Source organism: Lytechinus variegatus, chromosome 6 (genome assembly GCF_018143015.1).
Source record: "Lytechinus variegatus isolate NC3 chromosome 6, Lvar_3.0, whole genome shotgun sequence".
In the NCBI taxonomy this organism is placed as follows: Eukaryota; Metazoa; Echinodermata; class Echinoidea; order Temnopleuroida; family Toxopneustidae; genus Lytechinus; species Lytechinus variegatus.
This window is the reverse complement of record NC_054745.1, coordinates 34,474,602-34,495,716: the sequence shown is the minus strand read 5'-3', so window position 1 is coordinate 34,495,716 and position 21,115 is coordinate 34,474,602. Positions and strand designations below refer to the sequence as shown.

The window sequence follows — 21,115 nt, the reverse complement described above, 5'->3', positions numbered from 1 at the left end:
ATGGTTGATATTCATGCTGGGCTTGAACGGTCAAAATGACGTCATTCACGTGCAGGTCGTCTATGATTTAGAACCGCAAAATGGATGTGGTTCTCAATTTTGATAGTGGACGTGCGTGAGGACCTGAGGCATATGGCAGGCCAAAAATGATGTCATCTCGTACCAGTCCTCTATGTCGACGTAGGTTTATAAAAGTGTTCAATATAAATAACCATCACGTGTGTCTTCGGAATAAGGAGTACGCATGATTGTGGTCGTTCGCGTTGCCACAAATGATTCAGCACCTTATATTGGCATTAAGCTTAGATATTATGGCACGCCAAACGTCCGCCAGTATTGATTCGTCCAAATCAAGACATTTCATACACAAAATTTGTTTTTATTCAGACGAAAATCATTTCGTCATGACGCTTTTTTATTTCGTACACGAAATTTATTTTTTGTCACATAAAATTAATTTTGTCTCAACGAAAAAAAAAACTGTCTAGACGAAATTTAATTGCGTCCACAAACTTTTTCGGGCGTGCCATACTCGGTCCAATTCACGCCATTCCGTACACAAAATTTTTTTTGTTCATATGAAAATTATTTCGTCATGATGCAGTTTTATTTCGTATACGAAATTATTCTTGTCACACAAAATAAATTTTCGTCGAGACGAAATGTAATTTCGTCCACAAAATTTATTTCGTACACACGAAATGAATTTTGATCTAACGAAATGGCACCCCAAGTGTCCAAAGGAAAATTCTGTAGGAAAATTTGTGTTTCACTCCAACGAAATTCATTTCGTCATGATGCAGTTTGATTTCGTATACGAAATTTATTTTGTGTCACACTTATAATCAATTTCGTCGAGACGAAATAAAATTGCGTCCTCGAAATTCATTTCGTTGCGATGCGAATATCTATTCCGTCGACGAAATGATTTTGTGTCACAACACAAAAAATTCCGTCCATGTAAAATAATTCCGTCTCCTCTTTCTGGCAGGGAATATGAGATCGTCGCTGATTGGCTGCACCTTGCTCAAGCCGATCTCTTCGCTCGATCGATATCCGGGCGCGGGACGGTCACACTCACAGGTCGGCATGTTGGTGAACCTTTCTTGTTTAGCTTAGATTTCACGTTATTCATGTCAACGAGAGCTGCAAACAACTTCTCTAATTGGTAGAATGTGGACGGACATTGCATTCGTAAGTTTAGCTATATTTTCGACTTCAAAATTACGTTGGAAACAATTTATAGTCCCGTGTATTCAAGTTTGTGTAGGGTCCTACTGTAGTCGACCATGCCCATGGGGGAATTGGCCTTTTCTGCACACCTTAAATGGTAATGAATTATACAGGCTGATATTTAGGCCTAGATTTTGATAAATGGTGTAAAATTCATACTCAGACTGACTCAGAGCAAAATGCATGTTGAAATTGGAAACTTCATCAAAATTGGATGACAAATATAATTATTGACTGTCTGAGTCAGTGATTGACGTGATTTTAGATTATTAAAAACAGCTTTAGCTTGGGCACCCACACGTATTGCGAGGTTAGTATTAATACTGGTAAATTAAACCATGAACCATGTTTGGCAGTGGATTTCGAATTGACAGTTAATGAGTTAGTGGGTCGCGCATGCTGGCTTGCTGCGATCCCACTTCTGCAAGTGATGTCCACAAGGCATTAAACACACCACTTCTAAGTAATGGCTTGCTTTTTCTGTGCGCTGTGGCATGTCAGGAGCGGATTCAGCTTTTATAAAGGGGGCCTTGGGGTGGTATGCAAGGGAGCGTAGCGACCGAGTCCAAGCGAGTGGAGCAAGCGAGGGTGTGGGAGGGGGGGGTGTCCCCCCTCCCACGTAGGGAAAATTTTTGAAAATCTGTGTGTGAAGATGGCGTTTTCTTGCATCTAAAACACCACTATTTTTTATATAGAGGTCGTTGCCAAATTAACCCCCATGAAAATTTGTAAAATTAGGTTGCAATCCCCCATTTTTTTTTTTAATGTGGGAATTTTTGTTTGGGGATGAGAATCGGCAACCCTGGCCTAGATTGTCACTTCCGCGGTGGCTCGTGTCCTCAAACCCCCCCTCCACCCAAATAAATAACAATAATAAATGAAATAAATACATAGAAATAGAATAAAATTACAAGTTTTTCAAAAAAGATAAGATTTAAAAAAAATGGTCCCCAATTTTTGTTATTTTTTATATTATTATTATTATTATTATTATTTTTTTTTTTTTGGGGGGGGGGGGGGTTGGAACCCCCCCCCCCCCTCTAGATCTGCTTCTGCATGTAATGAACCCTTGACTACATGTATGAGTGGGGCTTGTCCGTAGACTCTAATGTTAGAGTCGAGGCCTATGTCGGCTCGGGCCCCAAAGGTGCGTCATCGCGCACATAAAAATCGAATGTGGCATGGACACCTGGGCCCTGTTGCATAAAAGTTTATGTATTGATTTATGTCATGATTTATGTCACGATTTACGTCATATAGCATAAATCATGACATAAACACAAATAATGACATAAATCCGTTGCATAAAGCTTTATGTCTGAAATCGCGACATAAAATCATGACATAAATCCATTTGAATGACATAAATTTATGTCGTGATTAAAATCAAGACATAAACGGCGGCTTTCTGCAATAAGTGACTTAAGGGTAATTTTACGATCATTTTCTATAATTATGCCCTCTGTAATTTGATGATATTTTGAGTTTTACTTGGACTTTCGAAATATTTTTTGTGTCATTGGATAGCGTATGATGTATTCTTTTAATATTTGAAAAACTAACAATCATAAATATTTCTTTTATTTTTATAAGCAAAACTAGGCCTAAGCATAATAGTTAATGTGTTTACTTCGTTGAGGATAGGACACTTTTCTTAGAATGATAACATAATTTATATCAACGTCACATATTTTTCAAGCACCACCCCTACCTCCCAAAATAATGCTAATAACTCTGACTTTCAGTCTAGAATCGCCTCTTTTGTGCATAATTCAGATGTGATTAAACAAGAAATTTGGTACACACATTGGGTGATTTCAAGTCCGGTGTTGGCGTTGGTATTGGAATATGAATTGCTTCCCCTAGCTTTTAAATCTATTTTGTGTGTCAGAAATCATGTTGCCATGGTAACAGCATATTATATGACATAAAATTGGTAAAAACTTTCAGTCTTAATTACTAGATCAATTTTCAACCAATTCTCATGAAATTTGGTTCACATGTTGAGTTTGAGGTAAAGATGTGAGAGACACATATTTTGTGTGTGTCGGAAATCATGTTGCCATGGTTACAACATACTATATGCCCCAAATTAGGTAAAAATCTATTGGTTCCTGCTTCTTGGTTAGTTTTCAACCAATTCTCATGAAATTTGGCTTACACATTGGTCTCGAGGTAAAAATGTACAGGACATATTTTTTTAATGTGTCAGAATCGTGTTGCCATGGTAACAATATATAATATGTCAAAAATTAGGCAAAATCTTGCGGTTCAAACTACTTCATCAGTAATGCTCATGACTTGCTCGTGGAGGTCTTGGGTAAAGGATGGGCAAGACACATTTTTTTCACAGTTGGAAACTGTTGCCAATGTAATGGCTAAGGGCAAGGGTATTTATCACCTTCATTGATAATTCTAGTTTAATTTTCCTTCCCCGCAACAAAGTGCATATAGGACGTGCCTCGTTTATTTCATCATCCTTTTTAATATCGCCTTTTATTTGTTAATTTTCTTTATTCAGGTTCATAGACTAAAATGGTAGGCCTAGAGGAAATACGAATCGTAATTTAAAAGAGGAAAGAAAAGGGAAATATTAAAAGGTCATCAAAATTGATAATTTATAGGTCATCCAATTCTTTTCGAAAATCTCAGATGCAGCTTCCCGCTTGCATTTTTCATCTAGTTCTTAGTTAATAGTTTGTTGGAGAAAGAAAGGTATCATTATCATGAAAACTTCGGTCTGACAAAAGAAAGGAAAAGAAAAAAAAGTGAAATATGTATGTTATTTCATATCATATCAACATCGATCATAAAATTAGATTTGTATTAAAAAGTAAAAAAGCTCGCTCGCAGTTTTTATAAATTTTGTCCTTTATGCCATGTCTGCCCCATAACAATTTAGATTTCTAAAGCCTTAAACTGAAAGAAAACTCCTTCACAGAGAACAGTATTTGTGTCAGTCATCCCCAAACAATGAACACCGATTGACAACCATGCATATATCCCTGTAATCAATGATCAATTTTTGCTTTATTATTTCAATTTTGTACTATATAAGCATGTCATGGAACCACCTTGCCAGTGCAGTTGGGGCGAGGGTTACAAATGTGGAAGCACAATGGGGGAATTTCTTCAAGAAAACATTTGACAGAAAAAAAACAAATAAACAAGCCTAAATAAAAAAAAAGGACGGGGTTTAATCCTTGCCAAAAACTGGCGATTAGAGATGGGGCGATGGGGGGGGGGCTCCACTTTAAAATATGCTCACTTATCAACCATCACTTATCACCCAAATTTTAAGAGGAGTGCACATGAGGGGCCACTACTCATCACGGCTTTGTGCATTAATTGGGACACGTTCATACCACCTGTATCCCTTAATCCATACCTCCGTCACCAATCATTTATATTTATTCATCTTTGATGAGCACCTGGCCATTTTCTTTCTATCTCTCTCATCAAATGCATCCCCCCCAAAAAATGCTTTATCCTTTTATCACTTTCATTATCTCCCTCCCTCCGAGATTAGGCCACTATCATTCACAAAATTTATATTTACAATTCTCTATACATCTCTATCTCTGTTAATGACTCCTTCACATTTATACTTTTTCATTTCTCTTCTCCCATTCTAATTCACCTCGCCCCCGCTTTCTCATTATTACTTATACAGTGTAATCTTTGCATCTCTACATAGATCTATCTCATTTTCATTTCTCGCCCTCAATCAATTACTTTCCAAATTTGACAATTCATGGGACAATATGTTCATAAAAACAATCCTACAATTTTCTACAAATATTAATTACTATTTTTAGTTTAGGGAAACAAGTGTGTTCTGAGGGGCAAATCATATTTTGACCACACCCCCCCTCCCGATTCAATAAAAGCAACAAAGAGATGAAGCAAAGAGAATGACATTTTATGTAAATTTATTACTTTTAAAATAAATACACACTAAAATTTGTGAAACAATGTTATCTTGTCACCTGTCCTATGACTTTATAAACATGATTAAAAGTGGAACTTGGATTTAAATAAAATGCATTTTTCATATCACTATATATTATATTATTCATAAATATTTCCACTTAAAAGAGATGAAGATTTCTGTAATATCATGAAGAGGAACTTAGTGTTGTAATTTCTTCTTCTCCTTTTCTCCTCTTCCACCCCTCTTCTTTTTCTCCTTCTTCTTCTCCTCCTCCTTCTTGGTTGTCTTCTTTTCTACTTATTGTTCCATTTGTATTATTATGACCTATCATCATTAACATTATACTAATTTTATGATAATCATAAAATATATTCACTAAATGTCAATATAATGCTTATTATCTTTGAAAAAATGAAAATTAGTACTTTTGTTAATGTTAATTTTTTTAAAGCGTTTATAGGATACTTGAGTGTGAACAGTAATATAGTTCCCTTGCCAGGTGCTACCAGGTCCATGACGTCACCTCTTCAACAGTCTTGACTCTTGAACAATCTGAAATGAGAAGAATCAGTGAAAACAACTTTAGCAACTCAACTTGATAATAGCAGAGTGTTCACATACATACATTTACATGATGTATCTCTAAAAGATTATGAAAGAGCCTTTTGAGATTGCAATCACAGGCATAATTAAAAAATATATAGAATGTTAAATAAAAATTGGATAAATAGCTTCCGAATATCATTTTTTATATCCTTATAATTAAAGTCAGAATATATTTAATTTCAATCAATTCATTTGAGAAAATTGTCATATGTGGTTTACTTGGAAATGAAAACATACCCTTCTACTACTATTATTTTATTCTTAAATGCACTTAAATTGCGTTTATGCTTGTAAGCTCTCATTGTTAGTCTTTTGTTGAGATTTTAATAAAAAATATAAATCAACTGAATCTGAATCTCTTGCAAAAGTTAAGTGGAAAATAATGGTTACAATAGTATGGATCCAATAGCCTTCCTAGATTTTGTTTTCCCTTTGACTAGTAACATTTTTGTTGCTCTTACATATTTTTGAGAATACATTCCATAATAATAATATTAACATTAATTGAAACATTAAGAGGGTTCATTTGTCAATTGAAACTTGAATTTCTATAAAAATTCATGAGATTGACATTATCCATTTTTGTGAGTAACTTTAAGATGAATTTATTACAAGATGTAGATGAATTTTAAGAGATTCATATTTGAAAATTACTATAACATGACATCACATTTACAACTGCTCTTAAGGACAATAAAATAAACAAGAATAAATATTACCGTACAGTAGTATACTTGTATTTACAAGTAGAATGTTCAATAAACACAACTTTATATAAAGACTCACCTTCATACTAGAAGCTTGACCCCCTGATCCAAAGAGAGACTTCTTATTCAATGGCAGACAGTGGTAGAGTGTCTGGACTTCCCTCTCCTTCCAGTTGCTGTGCCCCTTTCTCTCTTCTCACCATTTGTGTGGGTCACCTGTTAGAAAAGTGAATACCAAATTTTTTCATATAGTAACAGATGAGAATGAATTCATATTTACATTTTGTATAAACAACAACTGAAGTTCCTTCTTTGAAATTTTTTTTTTTTATCATTACAGATTTTGTCAAATATATTTGACAGGGGTGTTGGTACAGTTATTTAGAATATTTTATTTTAAGGCAAATGATGTCTAGTCTTTCAACCTTGAAACGGTTTGATGAACACACCAAGAATCGGGATTCAAATTTGAACTTTAGGGGTTGGCACAATAAGGGGTGCTAATGAGAGCAAGTATGCTCATTGTTTATGGGTGTAGCATAAGTTATATTAATCACCATATAGGGCCAGATTTGAACCATGTAATAGTGGTTAAAAAATTTAACATTTTTAATCTTTAAGTATTATGCACCTTAAAAGGTTAAATGTTGCCCCTTTTATTGTGCAAACGAACGTTAAGTGTGCAAACAATAACAAGACCACTTTTTTGCACCTTTTATCACTTAGTGTGCAATATTAAAAGGATAGTACAAGTGATTCATTTAGGCTTTATTTTTTTTAAATGTTAGAAAAATGATTTACACACTCAATACTTCTAATGAAGATAGGTTTTGATAGGTAAGAAAATTGTAGACCCCATAATTCTATTATTTATACAGTTGGGGATTTTCTTTATTTCAAATTGCCAGGGTTTGTTTTCTAAAAAAAAGCACCCCTATAATAATTGATCTAAAAGAAATCCTCTTTACAGTAAATAGTTAAAAGGAATAGAATATACTATGAGGAATCCTTAATAACAGTCATCAAGAGAATTTCATTTATCATGGTTATTTTCATCCACAGATCAGAAACCAAATCCTGTAGTTACCAGTAATTGAAATGCCTTTTCTCCAAGCATATTATTTGTGCACTGGTTTAAAATCAATAGAAAAAGCATTTGATAATTTTTTTAACCTGTAAAACAAATCAAAGAACTAAAATGTGTATCCATCATAGATGTACAGTAATATCTTTATTAGATATTAACATACAACGTAGTCATCAGTTTTGCGTGAAGTTACATGTCTTTTCAGTTCAGTGTTTAACTTAATTAGTTCAGTGTGTAATTCTTTTTTTGTTTCCCCCTTCTTTCCCTTCCTGTTCAGTAGTCTCCAGTCTTCGTTAACACAGAGGGTGACCCAGGATTTTCTAAATTATTTTATCACCTTTATTACAAACCAATCACTTTGTTTTTTCTGAACAGAGAGGGACCCCCCCCCCCACACTCGCTGCTAGGCTCTTATACTCTACACATGTTATTGTAGTTTACATCTACCAATAAATCATCTAGGCCTCTACTCCTGGCACTAGAAAACAATATTATATTAGAGCTAGACACCCTATTCCATAGCTCTATCATAAACCCAGGGGCTCCATCACCATAGCGTCGGCAGTGGAGGACCTGTCTCCCAAAGGTCTAAGTTTAATTGTATTTGAATTTTTATGTCAGAGTTAAAAAGTCAGGCTTAAGATTAGACATAGAATAGATCTAAAGTAACTTTTTGTAGTTCTAGTAGATCTATGTTACTTGTTTCATATAGATGATATATAGGCCCAACAAATGATTAGCTTACTAATGATGTAAACACAGTTTCAATTTTGGGCCCTGAGCTAGATCTATTCTAGTCTCTCTTGTATTGCTAAACAGTTACTAGATTAGGTCTCGATTTTGATCTATTAATAAAAGCATGAATGGAAGAAGCCCCAGCCAGACTCAGTCCAGGGGCATGCCATGGATGCACCACCTCATTCACTGGTCAGGACCAATTAGGCCCAAACCAGGGTAGGCCTAGTCAATGGTAGGGCCAGCTCAGCTCACCTAAGGCTAAGTAAGACAAGTTTAACTTAGAAATTTTTAGAGCTAGCTTAAGTCTAAATTAGACCCTAGACTTGATCTAGTCCTAGATAGAAAACTAGATAACGATAGATCTAGATCTAGACAAGAACTTAATAAAGGGGCCAAGCTATTACTTGCTAGGGCCTAGCCCTGCATTAACACTGACAGTGACATGCCTAAATTTCAGGTTTTGGTTTTTTTTTAATCTCCGAACATAGGCTCAGCACAACTATTTAGGCCTGGGCTAGGCCCTCACGGTGACAGAGCTGTTTTGTATAGACTCTAGAGTGTCTAACGTTAGTCTAGACTTCTAGTCTATCGTAGGTAGACAGTCCGGCTCTAACGTTAGACTAGGCCTAACGAGTAACGTTAACGAAGGCCTAGATCTTTTCAGGAAGAACAGGGATGCTCTTGAAAAAACTTTAATTTCAAATCAATGAAAATGTCCAATAAAATGACGTGAAGATTAATTAAAACTTGTTTTCTGTCAGTGTTCATCCCATTAATTATTTGTGTTTATCCGACGCCGGAACCTTAAAATCAATGTTCAATGTCGTGAAGATTATTTTAACACTGTTCTGTTGGTGTTGATTCCATGCATTATTTGTCTTTGTCAGACGCCGGAACCTCCGGTTAGCACTGCCAGCGTTGTACGACTAAGAGCAGCCGGAGAGTATCCGAGCAATCGTTACATAAAATTGACGGCAATAATGATTTATTTAAAACATCTCTTCATACTTAGAATCTTTGAATTTTGGTCAGAACGTGAGATATATCTATTATCTATGATATACAACAATGAAAATTTTATACATACCAAAATATGCCTCTTTCCCGTCCAAATAGGAAGCCGAAGACCCTTTTTCGCAAGAGCTTCCTGCGGCTGAAAAATGACAACTTATGCCAAGTTTATGTCAACAGGCTCGTTCATGACTATTCAGTTTATGTATATCGCGTAATAACTTGACATAAGCTAAAACAATACATAAATATCTTTATGCAACGAAATTTATGTCAACGACATAAGCTATGCATGATTTTATGTCACGATCGAAATTTATGTCATTATGACATAAACTTTTATGCAACAGGGCCCAGAAATGAGAATGAGATCCACTGACTTAGATATCCACTGCCAAAACGGTTCATGGTACAAGGTAAAGGGCAAGTCCAAGAAAAGGTCACCCTAGAAGGCAAAATTTTATCTTAAATTTAAGAAATCTTTGGAGGGGTAAGAAAGCCTATCGCCTGTTGTGGTAGCCTAAGTATGTTTGGCCTAGGCCATAGCCCCACTCATTACTAGTACAAGTTAATTAGTTACTTGTGGAGCGTTGCGGCCCAGTGGATTAGTCTTCGGACTTTGAAACAGAGGGTCGTGGGTTCGAATCCCAGCCATGGCGTAATTTCCTTCAGCAAGAAACTGATCCACAATGTGCTGCACTCAACCGAGGTGAGGTAAATGGGTACCGGTAGGAAGTAATTCCTTAAAAAGCTGTGTGCGCTATGAACGCCTAGCTTAGCCGGGTAATATAGGAACGCCTTGAGCACCTAACAAGGTGGATATTTGCGCAATATAAATATCCTATATTATTATTATTATTATTATTCGAGCGATGTTTGTGCCGGCTCCACTTCACCACCACTACTATACGCTCCATCTGGCTGAACATCGTGTCCGTTAAGTCGATCTGATATTCCGAGTGACAAAGGTGGGATTTTATGGGGAAATATAAAACTCATGGAACATCACGATCTTTAAAACAAAACTAATATAGGAGTGGGTCCCGTGTCCGGACATGTAATCTTTTGGTTACACTTCGTAATTCAGAAGGTTCGTAATTCCTAAACACGTGAATTCATTATTGCCTGAACCACAATGTTCGCTAAATCGAAAAAGTATTCGTTAATCCGAACATTTGTGGGTAATTCCGAAGGTTCGTTAATCCGAAAAGGAATAATGAGAGTCATAATTCCGAAGGTTCGTTAGTCCGAAAACAAATGAGGTTCGTTAATCCGAAAACTAAATGAACAACGAACCTCATTTCTTTTTCGGACTAACGAACCTTCGAATTACGACTCTCATTATTCCTTTTCGGATTAACGAACCTTAGGAACAACGAAAGTCATTTCGATTTTTGGATTGTCGGACCTTCGGAACAACGAACCTTATTTCGCTTTTAGATTAACGAACCTCCGAATATCCAAACCTTCGGAATAACCAGGGGCGTAGATAGCGGGGGGGGGGGATGCATCCCCCCAGAATTTTAGGTGGGGGGATGGTGTGTACAATCATCCCCCAGGTTTCTGTGGGGGAAGAAGCAAAACTATTCAGTAATAAAGCAATGAATGCTAGTTAAAATCAATCAATAATAATAGCAGTAATAATCATAACGTACAGCAATGACAAACATGATCAAAATTTGACTTTTATTCAGAGTCAATCATCTTATATGCATTTACAACTTGCAAGTTTTAAGTAATAACAACTGTCTTGCGCCGTCATATACATTTAAGGATCGTTATTCAGAGTTTCCCCAAGTACATTTCCTTATAATAATTATGTATTTGCAAAGGAGATAAGTTCAAAATATTTCATTACAGATTTAAGAAAGTGTCGCTTAATCACTCCCTTTCAGAGCAATTGCTTTCATAACACATTAACACTGTTCAAACGAATTAATAAGAAATTACCTATACACATACACTGACCCTTTTCCCTGCTGGCCATGTCCTTAACCCCTACTTTGCAAAGGAAAGGTGACAATTTTCAGTCTCTAAGGAGCGAATTAGTAAATTAATGATTTTGGAATGAAAGTGCAAATTTTGGATGGCCACAGTGATATCCGAGGTTTTTTCACTCAATATTCACTCTTTCATATATTCACTCCTTAAAGAGTGAACTATTTCACTAATTTTTTCAGAGTACTTTGCGCTTTTCAAAGAAGGTAGAATCATCCAATATATAGACATGCCTTTATTCACGAAGGCAGATTGAATCAATCCATGGATAAGATTAATTTATGGTCTAAGTTAGCGTTCATACTTTTGTACTTATACATGTACTGATTATTGAATCGTTCAAGAGAATAGGAACTTAGCAAGTATGTTCCTTTCGAGCGTGTTACCTGATACTGCCATATGAAGCATTAGTATGCCTGTTTTTCCTTCATGTTGGGCATTATAATCCTTTACTGTTAAGGACTGTTTTGCATAACTATATTGGGTGAAAATAAACGTCTTAGAGTTTCAAGAAGAAGTAAGTCGAGGCGCAATGTATTTTGGAATTACTTATACCAATGATTTCCGTACGTGCGCAGTCTTCTAGGTTTGAAGGTTATAAACTGTTACATTTCCTTACCTATGTTTTTATCATAGTCATCATAACAAGGTACATAATAAGAAATGAATCGAAATTATAACAAGTTACTATCTATACAGTTTACTTCCGACAACCCGGTGAGGTTTATTTCATTTCCATACTTAATTCAATCAAGCCTTTGCAATCATGGTAATTTTAAACAGAGTGTGCTTATCATTTTAGTGTCCGCATATCTGCACGTGGATAAGAAATATAATGTTGAGCTTTTTTTATTTTACCCCTATTACTATAATTGTAATTGATATTTTTTTAGTTATTTGGCTGTTTATTTGTTTATTCCTTTAGTTGTTGATTCATTCGTTTGATCATTAACAATATAGCTCCTTTAAAAGAGTATACTAGTAAAATAAGGAATACTAGTTATTCTAGATCATGTTTAGCAGGACTGTCATGACCAAGATGATAACTAGACATCCGACAAATGACATTTCTCTTATGATCATCTTTACTCATTGTCATTAATCAAACGATATATTACTGCCATGAAAAATGTGCAAGGAAGTTTGTTTATTACTGGATGCCCTGTTTATTGCTGAAAGCAAAGTGATTAAAAGACACACGAGATAATCCATGAGGCAGATCGTGTTATTTTGTTATCTTTAACTCGCCTGCTTTGGCCCATGATATTTTGCTTTTATCGAGTACGTTATCTCCTTCATTCTGTATATTTATATAATAATAATTAATTATATTATATATATATATATATATTATATATATATATATATATATATTATATATATATATATATATATATATATATATATATAAAGTATGACCCAGCAAGGGATCATCCCCCCCCCCCCAGGTCAAAGGACCTGTCTACGCCACTGGGAATAACGAAGCTTCGGAATTATGAATGTAAACAATCTTTTTGAAGCCTTTCTTTTTTTCTTTAGATTACACTAAAAATATGAATTCAATACTTGTAATCATCTTCTATTTTGTTCTTTATAATATTTCCCAACATTTTGTACTAAAATTTGATGAAACTTCGCTTCTAACTTTTTTCAAATGACTTTCTAACATTGATCGTGTGGACACACAACCTGTACGGACACACAACAACTGGGTGACCTGAAACTCAGGCAGGACGTTTAGCAATACTTGATTAACCTTATGCCCAAATTTCATGAACTAGGTTTCTAAGTTTTCATTTAAAAAACACAACCTTTTTGTTAAGATTTGGTATTGATGCCACCACCGTCAGAAAAACAGCGCCTATAATATAATTTTACTCTCCTATGCAGGTGAAACAAAACGGAAGGAAAGAAGGGAAAACACAAATTTTGTGCATTTTCATTTATTTATTTTCAATAGTCTCGGCAGTGCAGCCGTCCTTGGTAACTATTATATAAAGATTATCCAGCAGCTTGCAAAGGAAAGTCAGTTTCAAAGTAATTTCTTCAGTGCACAGATGAGGCGAGGGGGTCTTCGGGCGCTTGCCCCCTCCCCTCTCCTCTCCTACAAAAATAAATCATGACCAAGAAAGTAGAAAAGAAAATGGTGAAATATATTTTTTCTGAATATTATGCTTTCATTGGATATTTATAAAGTTAAATATTTTTAATTTTTTTGCTCGCTCACAAAAAAAAAGATCTGCCCAATTATTCATATCTAGCCCCTTCAAAACTTTGGCTCACTTCGCCACTGATTTGTTTCATCACACTTCTATGCAAATACTTACGCCTATAGAATAGAATACATTATATCCTACATAGAGTAAATCATGTATAGTACTATTGGGTCAAGTAGCATCATGTGACCGAATATATTTCAACTCTGATGTTGCGTGACGTCATACCTCGATATATTTTGGATATATCGAGGTCTGACGTCATTATTTCACAAAACTGGATCTAGCTAAACTCTCAGGCACACCGGCCAGCGCGCTCTCTCTCCCGGGCAAGTCCAGCGATGTGTCGTCACAGGCACTGATCTGCGTTCTGCTGAGCACGATGGCTCAGAGAAAAGTAGGTAATTCAACTCAAGTAACCGGACTTTGCAAGCTCATCACATAGATTTTGGTTATAAATTATAAAAAGTTGGATAAAAAACAAATATATCAGGCGTTTCATTCGAAAGCATAGTGGGAATTATTAATCCTCGGTTGGACTGGCAAAACTACTATATTTCCCTCGGGGCTTCGCCCCTCAGGAAGTAATTGTCAGACCAACCTCGGATAAATAATTCCACTATACTTTCTCAAAGCCTGATATATTTGTTTACTATTTCTCATAATTCCATATGGCTTTGTGTAATTATTTTGTGTCCAGAATTACTTCATTAATATGAAATTTTATTCATAAATACAAAAACTGCAAGCTCTCTTCTTTTTCACCTAATAATCAGAGACAAAATGAGCCGAAGATTTTGAGGGAGTCAGATGTGTCATATCGGCAAAATTCAATAGAAGCTGTGAGCGAGCAAGTTTTTCATTTTTAAAAAAAAATCACATTTTGTAGCTTGCCATAAAAATATTCAGAAAATGTTATATTTCATTTTTCTTTCTGTTCTTTCCCCTTTTTTTTTTGGGGGGGAGCATCCCAAGCCTCCCCATTTATGCACCTCTGTCTAGTGTCTATATTACCGTTATATTGTTATTTCAAGACTAATTTTCATAAAAACGATGGGTTCAGAAAAATATTAAACACATGCAGCCTTTCATGGAAAGTTCCCCCGGTTGTCCCGAAAAGGTGTGTTTTGTTTGACTTTCCTCCTCAACCCACCCTTTCGAGAAAAGCTCTCGCGGCATATCTCAACGTCCGTATGACATATTTGTCTTGCCTACCAGAGGTGAAGGCGAGACTAAGGGATCCAAATGTCGTCTGTCCGTCCGTCACAAACCTGTAATGACACATAACTCCACAACCGTAAGTCGCTTTGAAACCAAACATGGATGGTAGATGGACCTGGGTGACCTGCATGTTGAGCTGCAGTCAGAGGTCACATGGTAAGCTCAAAGGTCATTTTCAGGTCAACGTTAAAGTTTACATGCAATACTTTTATGACACCTAACTCCACAACCGTAAGTCGCTTTTAAACCAAACTTGGATGGTAGATGGACTTGGGGGACCTGCATGTTATGCTGCAGTCTGAGGTCATATGGTAAGGTCAAAGATCATTTTCAGGTCAACGTTACAGTTTACATGCAATACTTTTATGACACCTAACTCCACAACCGTAAGTCGCTTTTAAACCAAACTTGGATGTTGGATAGACTTGGGGGACGTGCATGTTATGCTGCAGTCAGAGGTCACATGGTAAGGTAAAATGTCATTTACAGGTTAAAGTTTACATGCAAGACTCTCTTATGAAAACTAACTCCGCAACCGTAAGTCACTTTTCAACCAAACTTGGATGGTAGATGGACTTGGGGGACCTGCATGTTATGCTGCAGTCGGAGGTCACATGGAAAGGTCAAAGGTCATTTACAGGTTAAAGTTTACATGCAAGACTCTCTTATGACACGTAACTCCGCAACCGTAAATCAATTTTCAACCAAACTTGCAGACTTATGCTGGAGTCGGATGTCACATGGTAAGGTCAAAGGTCATTTTCAGGTCAATATTAAAGTTTACGTGCAAGGCTGGTATGACAAGTGTTATTCCATCCCAGTCATTTCACAATGAAGTTTCAATATAATTCTCTTGCGTGCCCTCGCAAATCACAATATTTCTGGCTATTTTCATAAGTGGGCGAGACACAAAATTGCTTTTGCCTTGTTTTATAGTCATGAAATGAATTAGTGATGATTTCATTTTCTCGGCATTTTAATCCCCAAGTCTGCATGGTTTAATTATGTTTGATGCATGTTTTGCCTTTAGTAGACAGCTGGCTGCCCTCTGTCTCGAGGAGTATTTTTATATCTTTTTCTGTATTTGGTGAGTGAAGCCAACGAAGTTCAGCTGAACAACCAACATAAAGGCATGGTCACACCGGCCGATCGTTGTTGGAGCAGTCGTGGAGCGGTAGGAAAGAAGGTAGAATTTTGCTCTCAAAATGGGGGAAAAAATCGAAAACAAAAAAACAAAAATCGAACTTGAAAATGGTAAACGGTACTGAGCGGTGATGATTTTTTTTTTCTCTCCGCTCCACGACCGCTCCAACAACGCTTGGCGGATGCCTTTACACTTAAGGGGAATCCAGCCTTGGTCATAAAATGTAGTGTTGGAAAGAAGAAAGATAGATAAAACAGAATGGTGAAAGTTTGAAAGAAATCGGACCAGAAATAAGAAAGTTATGGCTCCTTTAAAATTGAAATCCCAATGATTATGTAGATTTCAAATTGGCAACTGGGTAAGAAAATTATGACAAGAGGCAAGGACAACTTTCCCATAGGCCATGTACTTAGTTATCAGGGATTTGTGTTTTTCTCCTAACTGCCCATCCCCTGGGGCAGTAATCTAAATATAACCCTGGTAGTATATTGTTTTATGTCCTCATGTGAAAGAAAAATAAAAATTTGAAGTAAAACATTTTAAAAATAACATATTAGCCATTTTATGTATTGGAGTACATGGAAGAGTAGTCCTTGCCTTACATCACTGTGACATCACATATGTGGCCAATTTGCAGTCTCGTGGATCTAGGGATTACCAATATTCACAACTTTAAAAAAATCATGACTTTCTTATTATTTGTCAGATAGTGTTCAAACTTTCACCTATCAACTTGTCTGATTTTTCTTATTCCCCTAAGAACAAGTTTTTATTTGGGTTGGATTCCCCTTTAACAGAGACCGAAGCTTTTGTTCTAGTTTTGGCTCTGCTATTTTTTTGATTGGATGTATTTCCTGATTCATCACAATAATTGCAAGTTTTATCATAATTTTACTTTTTGAAAATTATGCTATTATGTGATTAAGGCTACATCTCTTATGTACTTTCTACCGATAGTCTCAATATAACGTTATCAATGGATTATTTCTTGTTAAAAATCCTAAAGATAGGAACTAACTCTGTGGTTGGTAGATAAATATGACTCACTTGTCCAGGTGTTGATAAACGGGCCGCTGCTGAGTAGGCCTAGAGTTTTCTTAATTGATTTCATGACATGTGTTTTACATTTGCTGCAGATTCCCATTCAGCCATTGGACTGAACTTGTACTGTAACACAGTATGGATGGTCAATATGAAGCAAGCTTCATCGAATTCCTCCAAGAGCTCTGTACTCTGTTCTGATAATTTTGAAGATGCTTGCTTTGACAGGACTGGGCAAACGATTCGTCTAAGACAGGATGCTGTCCCGACCACATTTAATTTGCCGCCTCGTCATCAGAAGGTACAGTAGATCTATATCATACGTGTTTTAAAGAAATATAATCTCTGTATTATATATCTACCTTTGGTTTGATTGAACAATGTTTTGAATATTCCATTTTCAGTAGCCAAAGAGAAATGAAAAATTATCCTATTCGGGAGGGTCACCATGGACCTCGGCCTATACTGTGTACCCGGGGACTGTGTATTTTAAGTTAACACTTACTAAATGATCAAACAAATTAAAAATTTGGTTTAGCCTTACATAATTAGCCTGAGCTTCTTTGAAATTTCAAAGCTAAGGGTGTATTGCTGATTTTTCATAATGTATTAAAATTCATTTTTGATAAATTATTTTATGCATAAATAGAGAATTATCTGCTGTACAGTTAAGTAAATCTCTAAATAATTTCCCAAGTTCTACAGTGCGTATGAAAAAATGGGATAGATTTGAAAAGTCTATAAAATTTTTGTTTCAAATTATGATCTCAATATTTTGGTGTCAATACATGCTCTGGAGTCTTATGCTTCAAATGCTATTAAAATAAATTGGTTTTGTTCGTGCTTACGCGAACACAAATGTTTGTTTTGTCTGGGGTAAAAAAGGAAGCTTGCGCCAAAATGGGATATTATGATGGTCGGACTTCTTGCTATCAGCAGAATTCCTCTTAAACTTTTCATTATCTTTGCCATAATTTTTGAATTATGCAGTCGAAATTCATTTCCAAATCTACTTATTTATTTGAATAGTTGTGGTGTTGTTCCTTTTTACCGGTAATATGTTCTCTTTTAGTTTTGAATATTCCTTCCTTAGGCAAGAACATTTTTTTAAACAAAATTATGGTAGAGCGTGTTTTTTCAAATCCTTTCATTGTGTTCTGCAAAGGTTATGGTGCCTTTGAACAGTGGCGTACTGAGGGGTGGGGGCTCGGGGTGCTCCCCCCTCCCAGTACAAAATTATGACCAAGGAAAAAAGTGGAAAGGAAAATAACAGAAAACATAGAAAGTGAAATATGATATTATTCTGAATATTGTGTCAAAATCACAAAATTTGATATTTTAGTATAAAAGTAGAAATATTTGCTTGCTCTCTTCACAACTTTTTAATGCATTTTACCTGATCTGCCATATCTTGCTCCTTCAAAATTGACTCAATACACCATTGCCATTGAAAGACATGAATATTTTCTTGTTTGTCCTGTCAAGCACATAATTAAACTTGGTGAAGGATTCAATGACCCCTTGAAAATAGGATTCATGTATTTTATAGGTACCATTACATAACTGTTTCACATAATAATTATCAAAGGTACCATAACATAATTTGTTTCACATAATAAAAAGGATTTGAATGATTACAAATTCTCCCAATTAAAAATGCAAATCTTCTCACTTGGGTTGACAAGAAAGTCTCTTCTTACTTATGAAGGAAAATTCAAAGGTAAAAGAAGTTCAAATTAAAACCAATGTAATTCAGGTAAATGAATGAATTTATTAGTGAAATTTGACAGCATAATTCGAAAATTATGGCAAAGATAATGAATATATTATAAGTCTGCTGATTAGCCAAAAGTCTAATCAAATTTCTAATTTCTGCCATTTTGGCGCAAGCCTCTTTTTGAACCCCCAATAAAACGTCCCGTGTTCGCTCAAGCATGAATTTATTTTTTAAATGCCATTTCAAAGATAAGATATTAGAGCATCTATTAACATCAAAATATAGATATAAAGTTTTTTAGCAAAGCAAAGATTTTATAATTTTCAACCAATAAGTGCAAGAATAATGATGCATTTGTCATTTATGACTTAAAATAAAATTTCCATTGGATTAGATTTGTAAGAAAAATAATGTTTTTGAGCAATTCTTGGTCCGACATGAACTCATACATTGTTGCATTACTGCGTATCCGGATGCCGCAAACTTGGTCCCTAAACTTCTGCGAGACTTGACCAACAAAAAAAATATGAGGACATGTTTCTAACTGTGGAATTATTATTATTGTGGAGCAAAATGCCGAAAATTTCATCAAAATCAGATGACAAATAATCAAGTTATTGAATTTGAAAGTTTATAACAATATTTTGTGAAAACGGTCGTCATGAATATTCATTAGGTGGGCTGATGATGTCACATCTCCAATTGTTCTTTTGAATTTTATTATATGAAATTATGTTTATTAAATTTTATCCTCCAAGAACTAGAAAAATTGCATTGACAACTGATTTAGTACATTAGATATTAATTGCTGAAACTTATTTCATCATAATGGAGACACATCCTTTACACATGTATGAAATAATGAAAAAAATATGATTTTATGAACCAAACGGAAAGTGGGGATGTGACATCATCCCACCTAATGAATATTCATGATATGACTATTTTCTCAAAATATTGCTAAACTTTAAACTTCAATAACTTTATTATTTGTCATCCGATTTGATGACATTTTCAGCATTTTGCTCAGTGGATTCTACTCTATGTGTTAAGATATAAATATTTTCAGCCTGGACCATCCCTTTAAGACCCCCCCTTCCCCTTTGGGGCCAGATAGGGTTAATAAATCATCATGAATATTTAAACATGTTTATTTTGCTGCAAGTCCATTGAAAAGGATTCATTTCTAAACAAATATTATTCTAAATGTACTATTGAATATTAATTTGACAAATTTAAAGTCATTTTTTTCATTCTTGCATCTCGGTTTATTCAATTTTTCTTCTTTTTTAATGTTTTTTTTTATTCATTCTTCTCGTACAGAATGCACACAAAACAGGGAAACCTCGAAAGAAAGTCATTAAGATTCAGCAAGCAACCTCCCAGATACTGCAAAGACACCTGTACCAAAGTCTTCAGCACCTTCCCTGGGACTACTACTCAATACCAAAAATCTAAGAGGGGTAAAGTGGAAGATAACAGCAACATATATCTAAATGGGGTATTGTACAGTACGATTGATCAACCAATGATACCAGTTGTATTCTGACATTTAAATCCATGTTCCTCTGACCAATGTTGTCAAATAAAAACCTTGCTTTGAGCATAACATCCTCAAGGTGGTCTGAAATTCTATTAGAAGAAGGTACATGTACTCTTCTGTGGAAGTTCATTTTATGCTTTGACTGCTAATCTACAAGTTTTATTATCAATAGTGTTCTGAAGTTGATGTGTTAATAATCAATTGTTTTAATGTTTTATTCTATTTAAAACATAATAGATGGAGACCAGCAGCATGGCAGCAGGAGCTAATGTTGGTCGTGATGAGGCATATACCACCATCAACAATGCTGCAATTGCAGTCACCACCACCAAGTCTGCTTCTGTCACTGCCATCACCATTGCCACCGCCATTACCAAGACCACTCCTGACACAAAGCCCCCAAGTCCTCAACTGACCAGATATTGCAGCTGGAGAAGGATATACCAGGAACTTCAAAGCCAGGGCTTGCCAGTCTCCTACAATAAGAAAAATGCCATGGGCCCATATAAACTAGAAGTAGAATATTTGGCCACAGTTGTAGAAATGCAGAGACTAACTTACTGCCACAGGTAAAAATCAATGTCAGATATGATGGATAGTCTTTGAAATATGGGTTGCAGAATGAATATCAGTAAAACCCATCATGATGTGCTATCTGATTTAACCCTAAAAAGGCCGTGGGGGCCCAAAAATTTTCACGATAAATCTACAACGTGAAATATAGTGCCGCGTCATTATATGCCTTTAAAAAAAAAGTTTATGAGTTTTCAGACAAAATTTGTGACACCTGGGTACCTGGTTCTGCAATTATGCAACATTGTGCATTGTGTAAGTACACATGTCAGAATTGCTCTAAAATGTGATTTCATGCACAAATCCAATGCAAAATCTGTTTCTAGCCAGAATTCATAATTGTATC

At 35.5% G+C, this 21,115-nt stretch overlaps 1 protein-coding gene across 1 annotated transcript; it reads left to right on the top strand.

Moving 5' to 3' along the window:
- Nucleotides 1–1,043: 1,043 nt before the first annotated feature.
- LOC121417753 lies at nt 1,044–20,769 on the top strand. Its single transcript, XM_041611485.1, has 3 exons — nt 1,044–1,194; nt 17,032–17,237; nt 20,434–20,769. The coding sequence occupies exons 2-3, from the start codon at nt 17,079–17,081 to the stop codon at nt 20,767–20,769; spliced, it is 495 nt and encodes a 164-aa protein (XP_041467419.1). The 5' UTR covers nt 1,044–1,194; nt 17,032–17,078.
- Nucleotides 20,770–21,115: the final 346 nt, after the last annotated feature.

What these genes read in the sequence shown, in the direction of transcription:
- LOC121417753 (XM_041611485.1), top strand. Translation starts at nt 17,079, where the DNA reads ATGGTCAATATGAAGCAAGCTTCATCGAATTCCTCCAAGAGCTCTGTA. An exon ending in TGCCGCCTCGTCATCAGAAG is followed by an intron (nt 17,238 to 20,433) that starts GTACAGTAGATC and finishes AAAACATAATAG; the next exon opens with ATGGAGACCAGCAGCATGGC.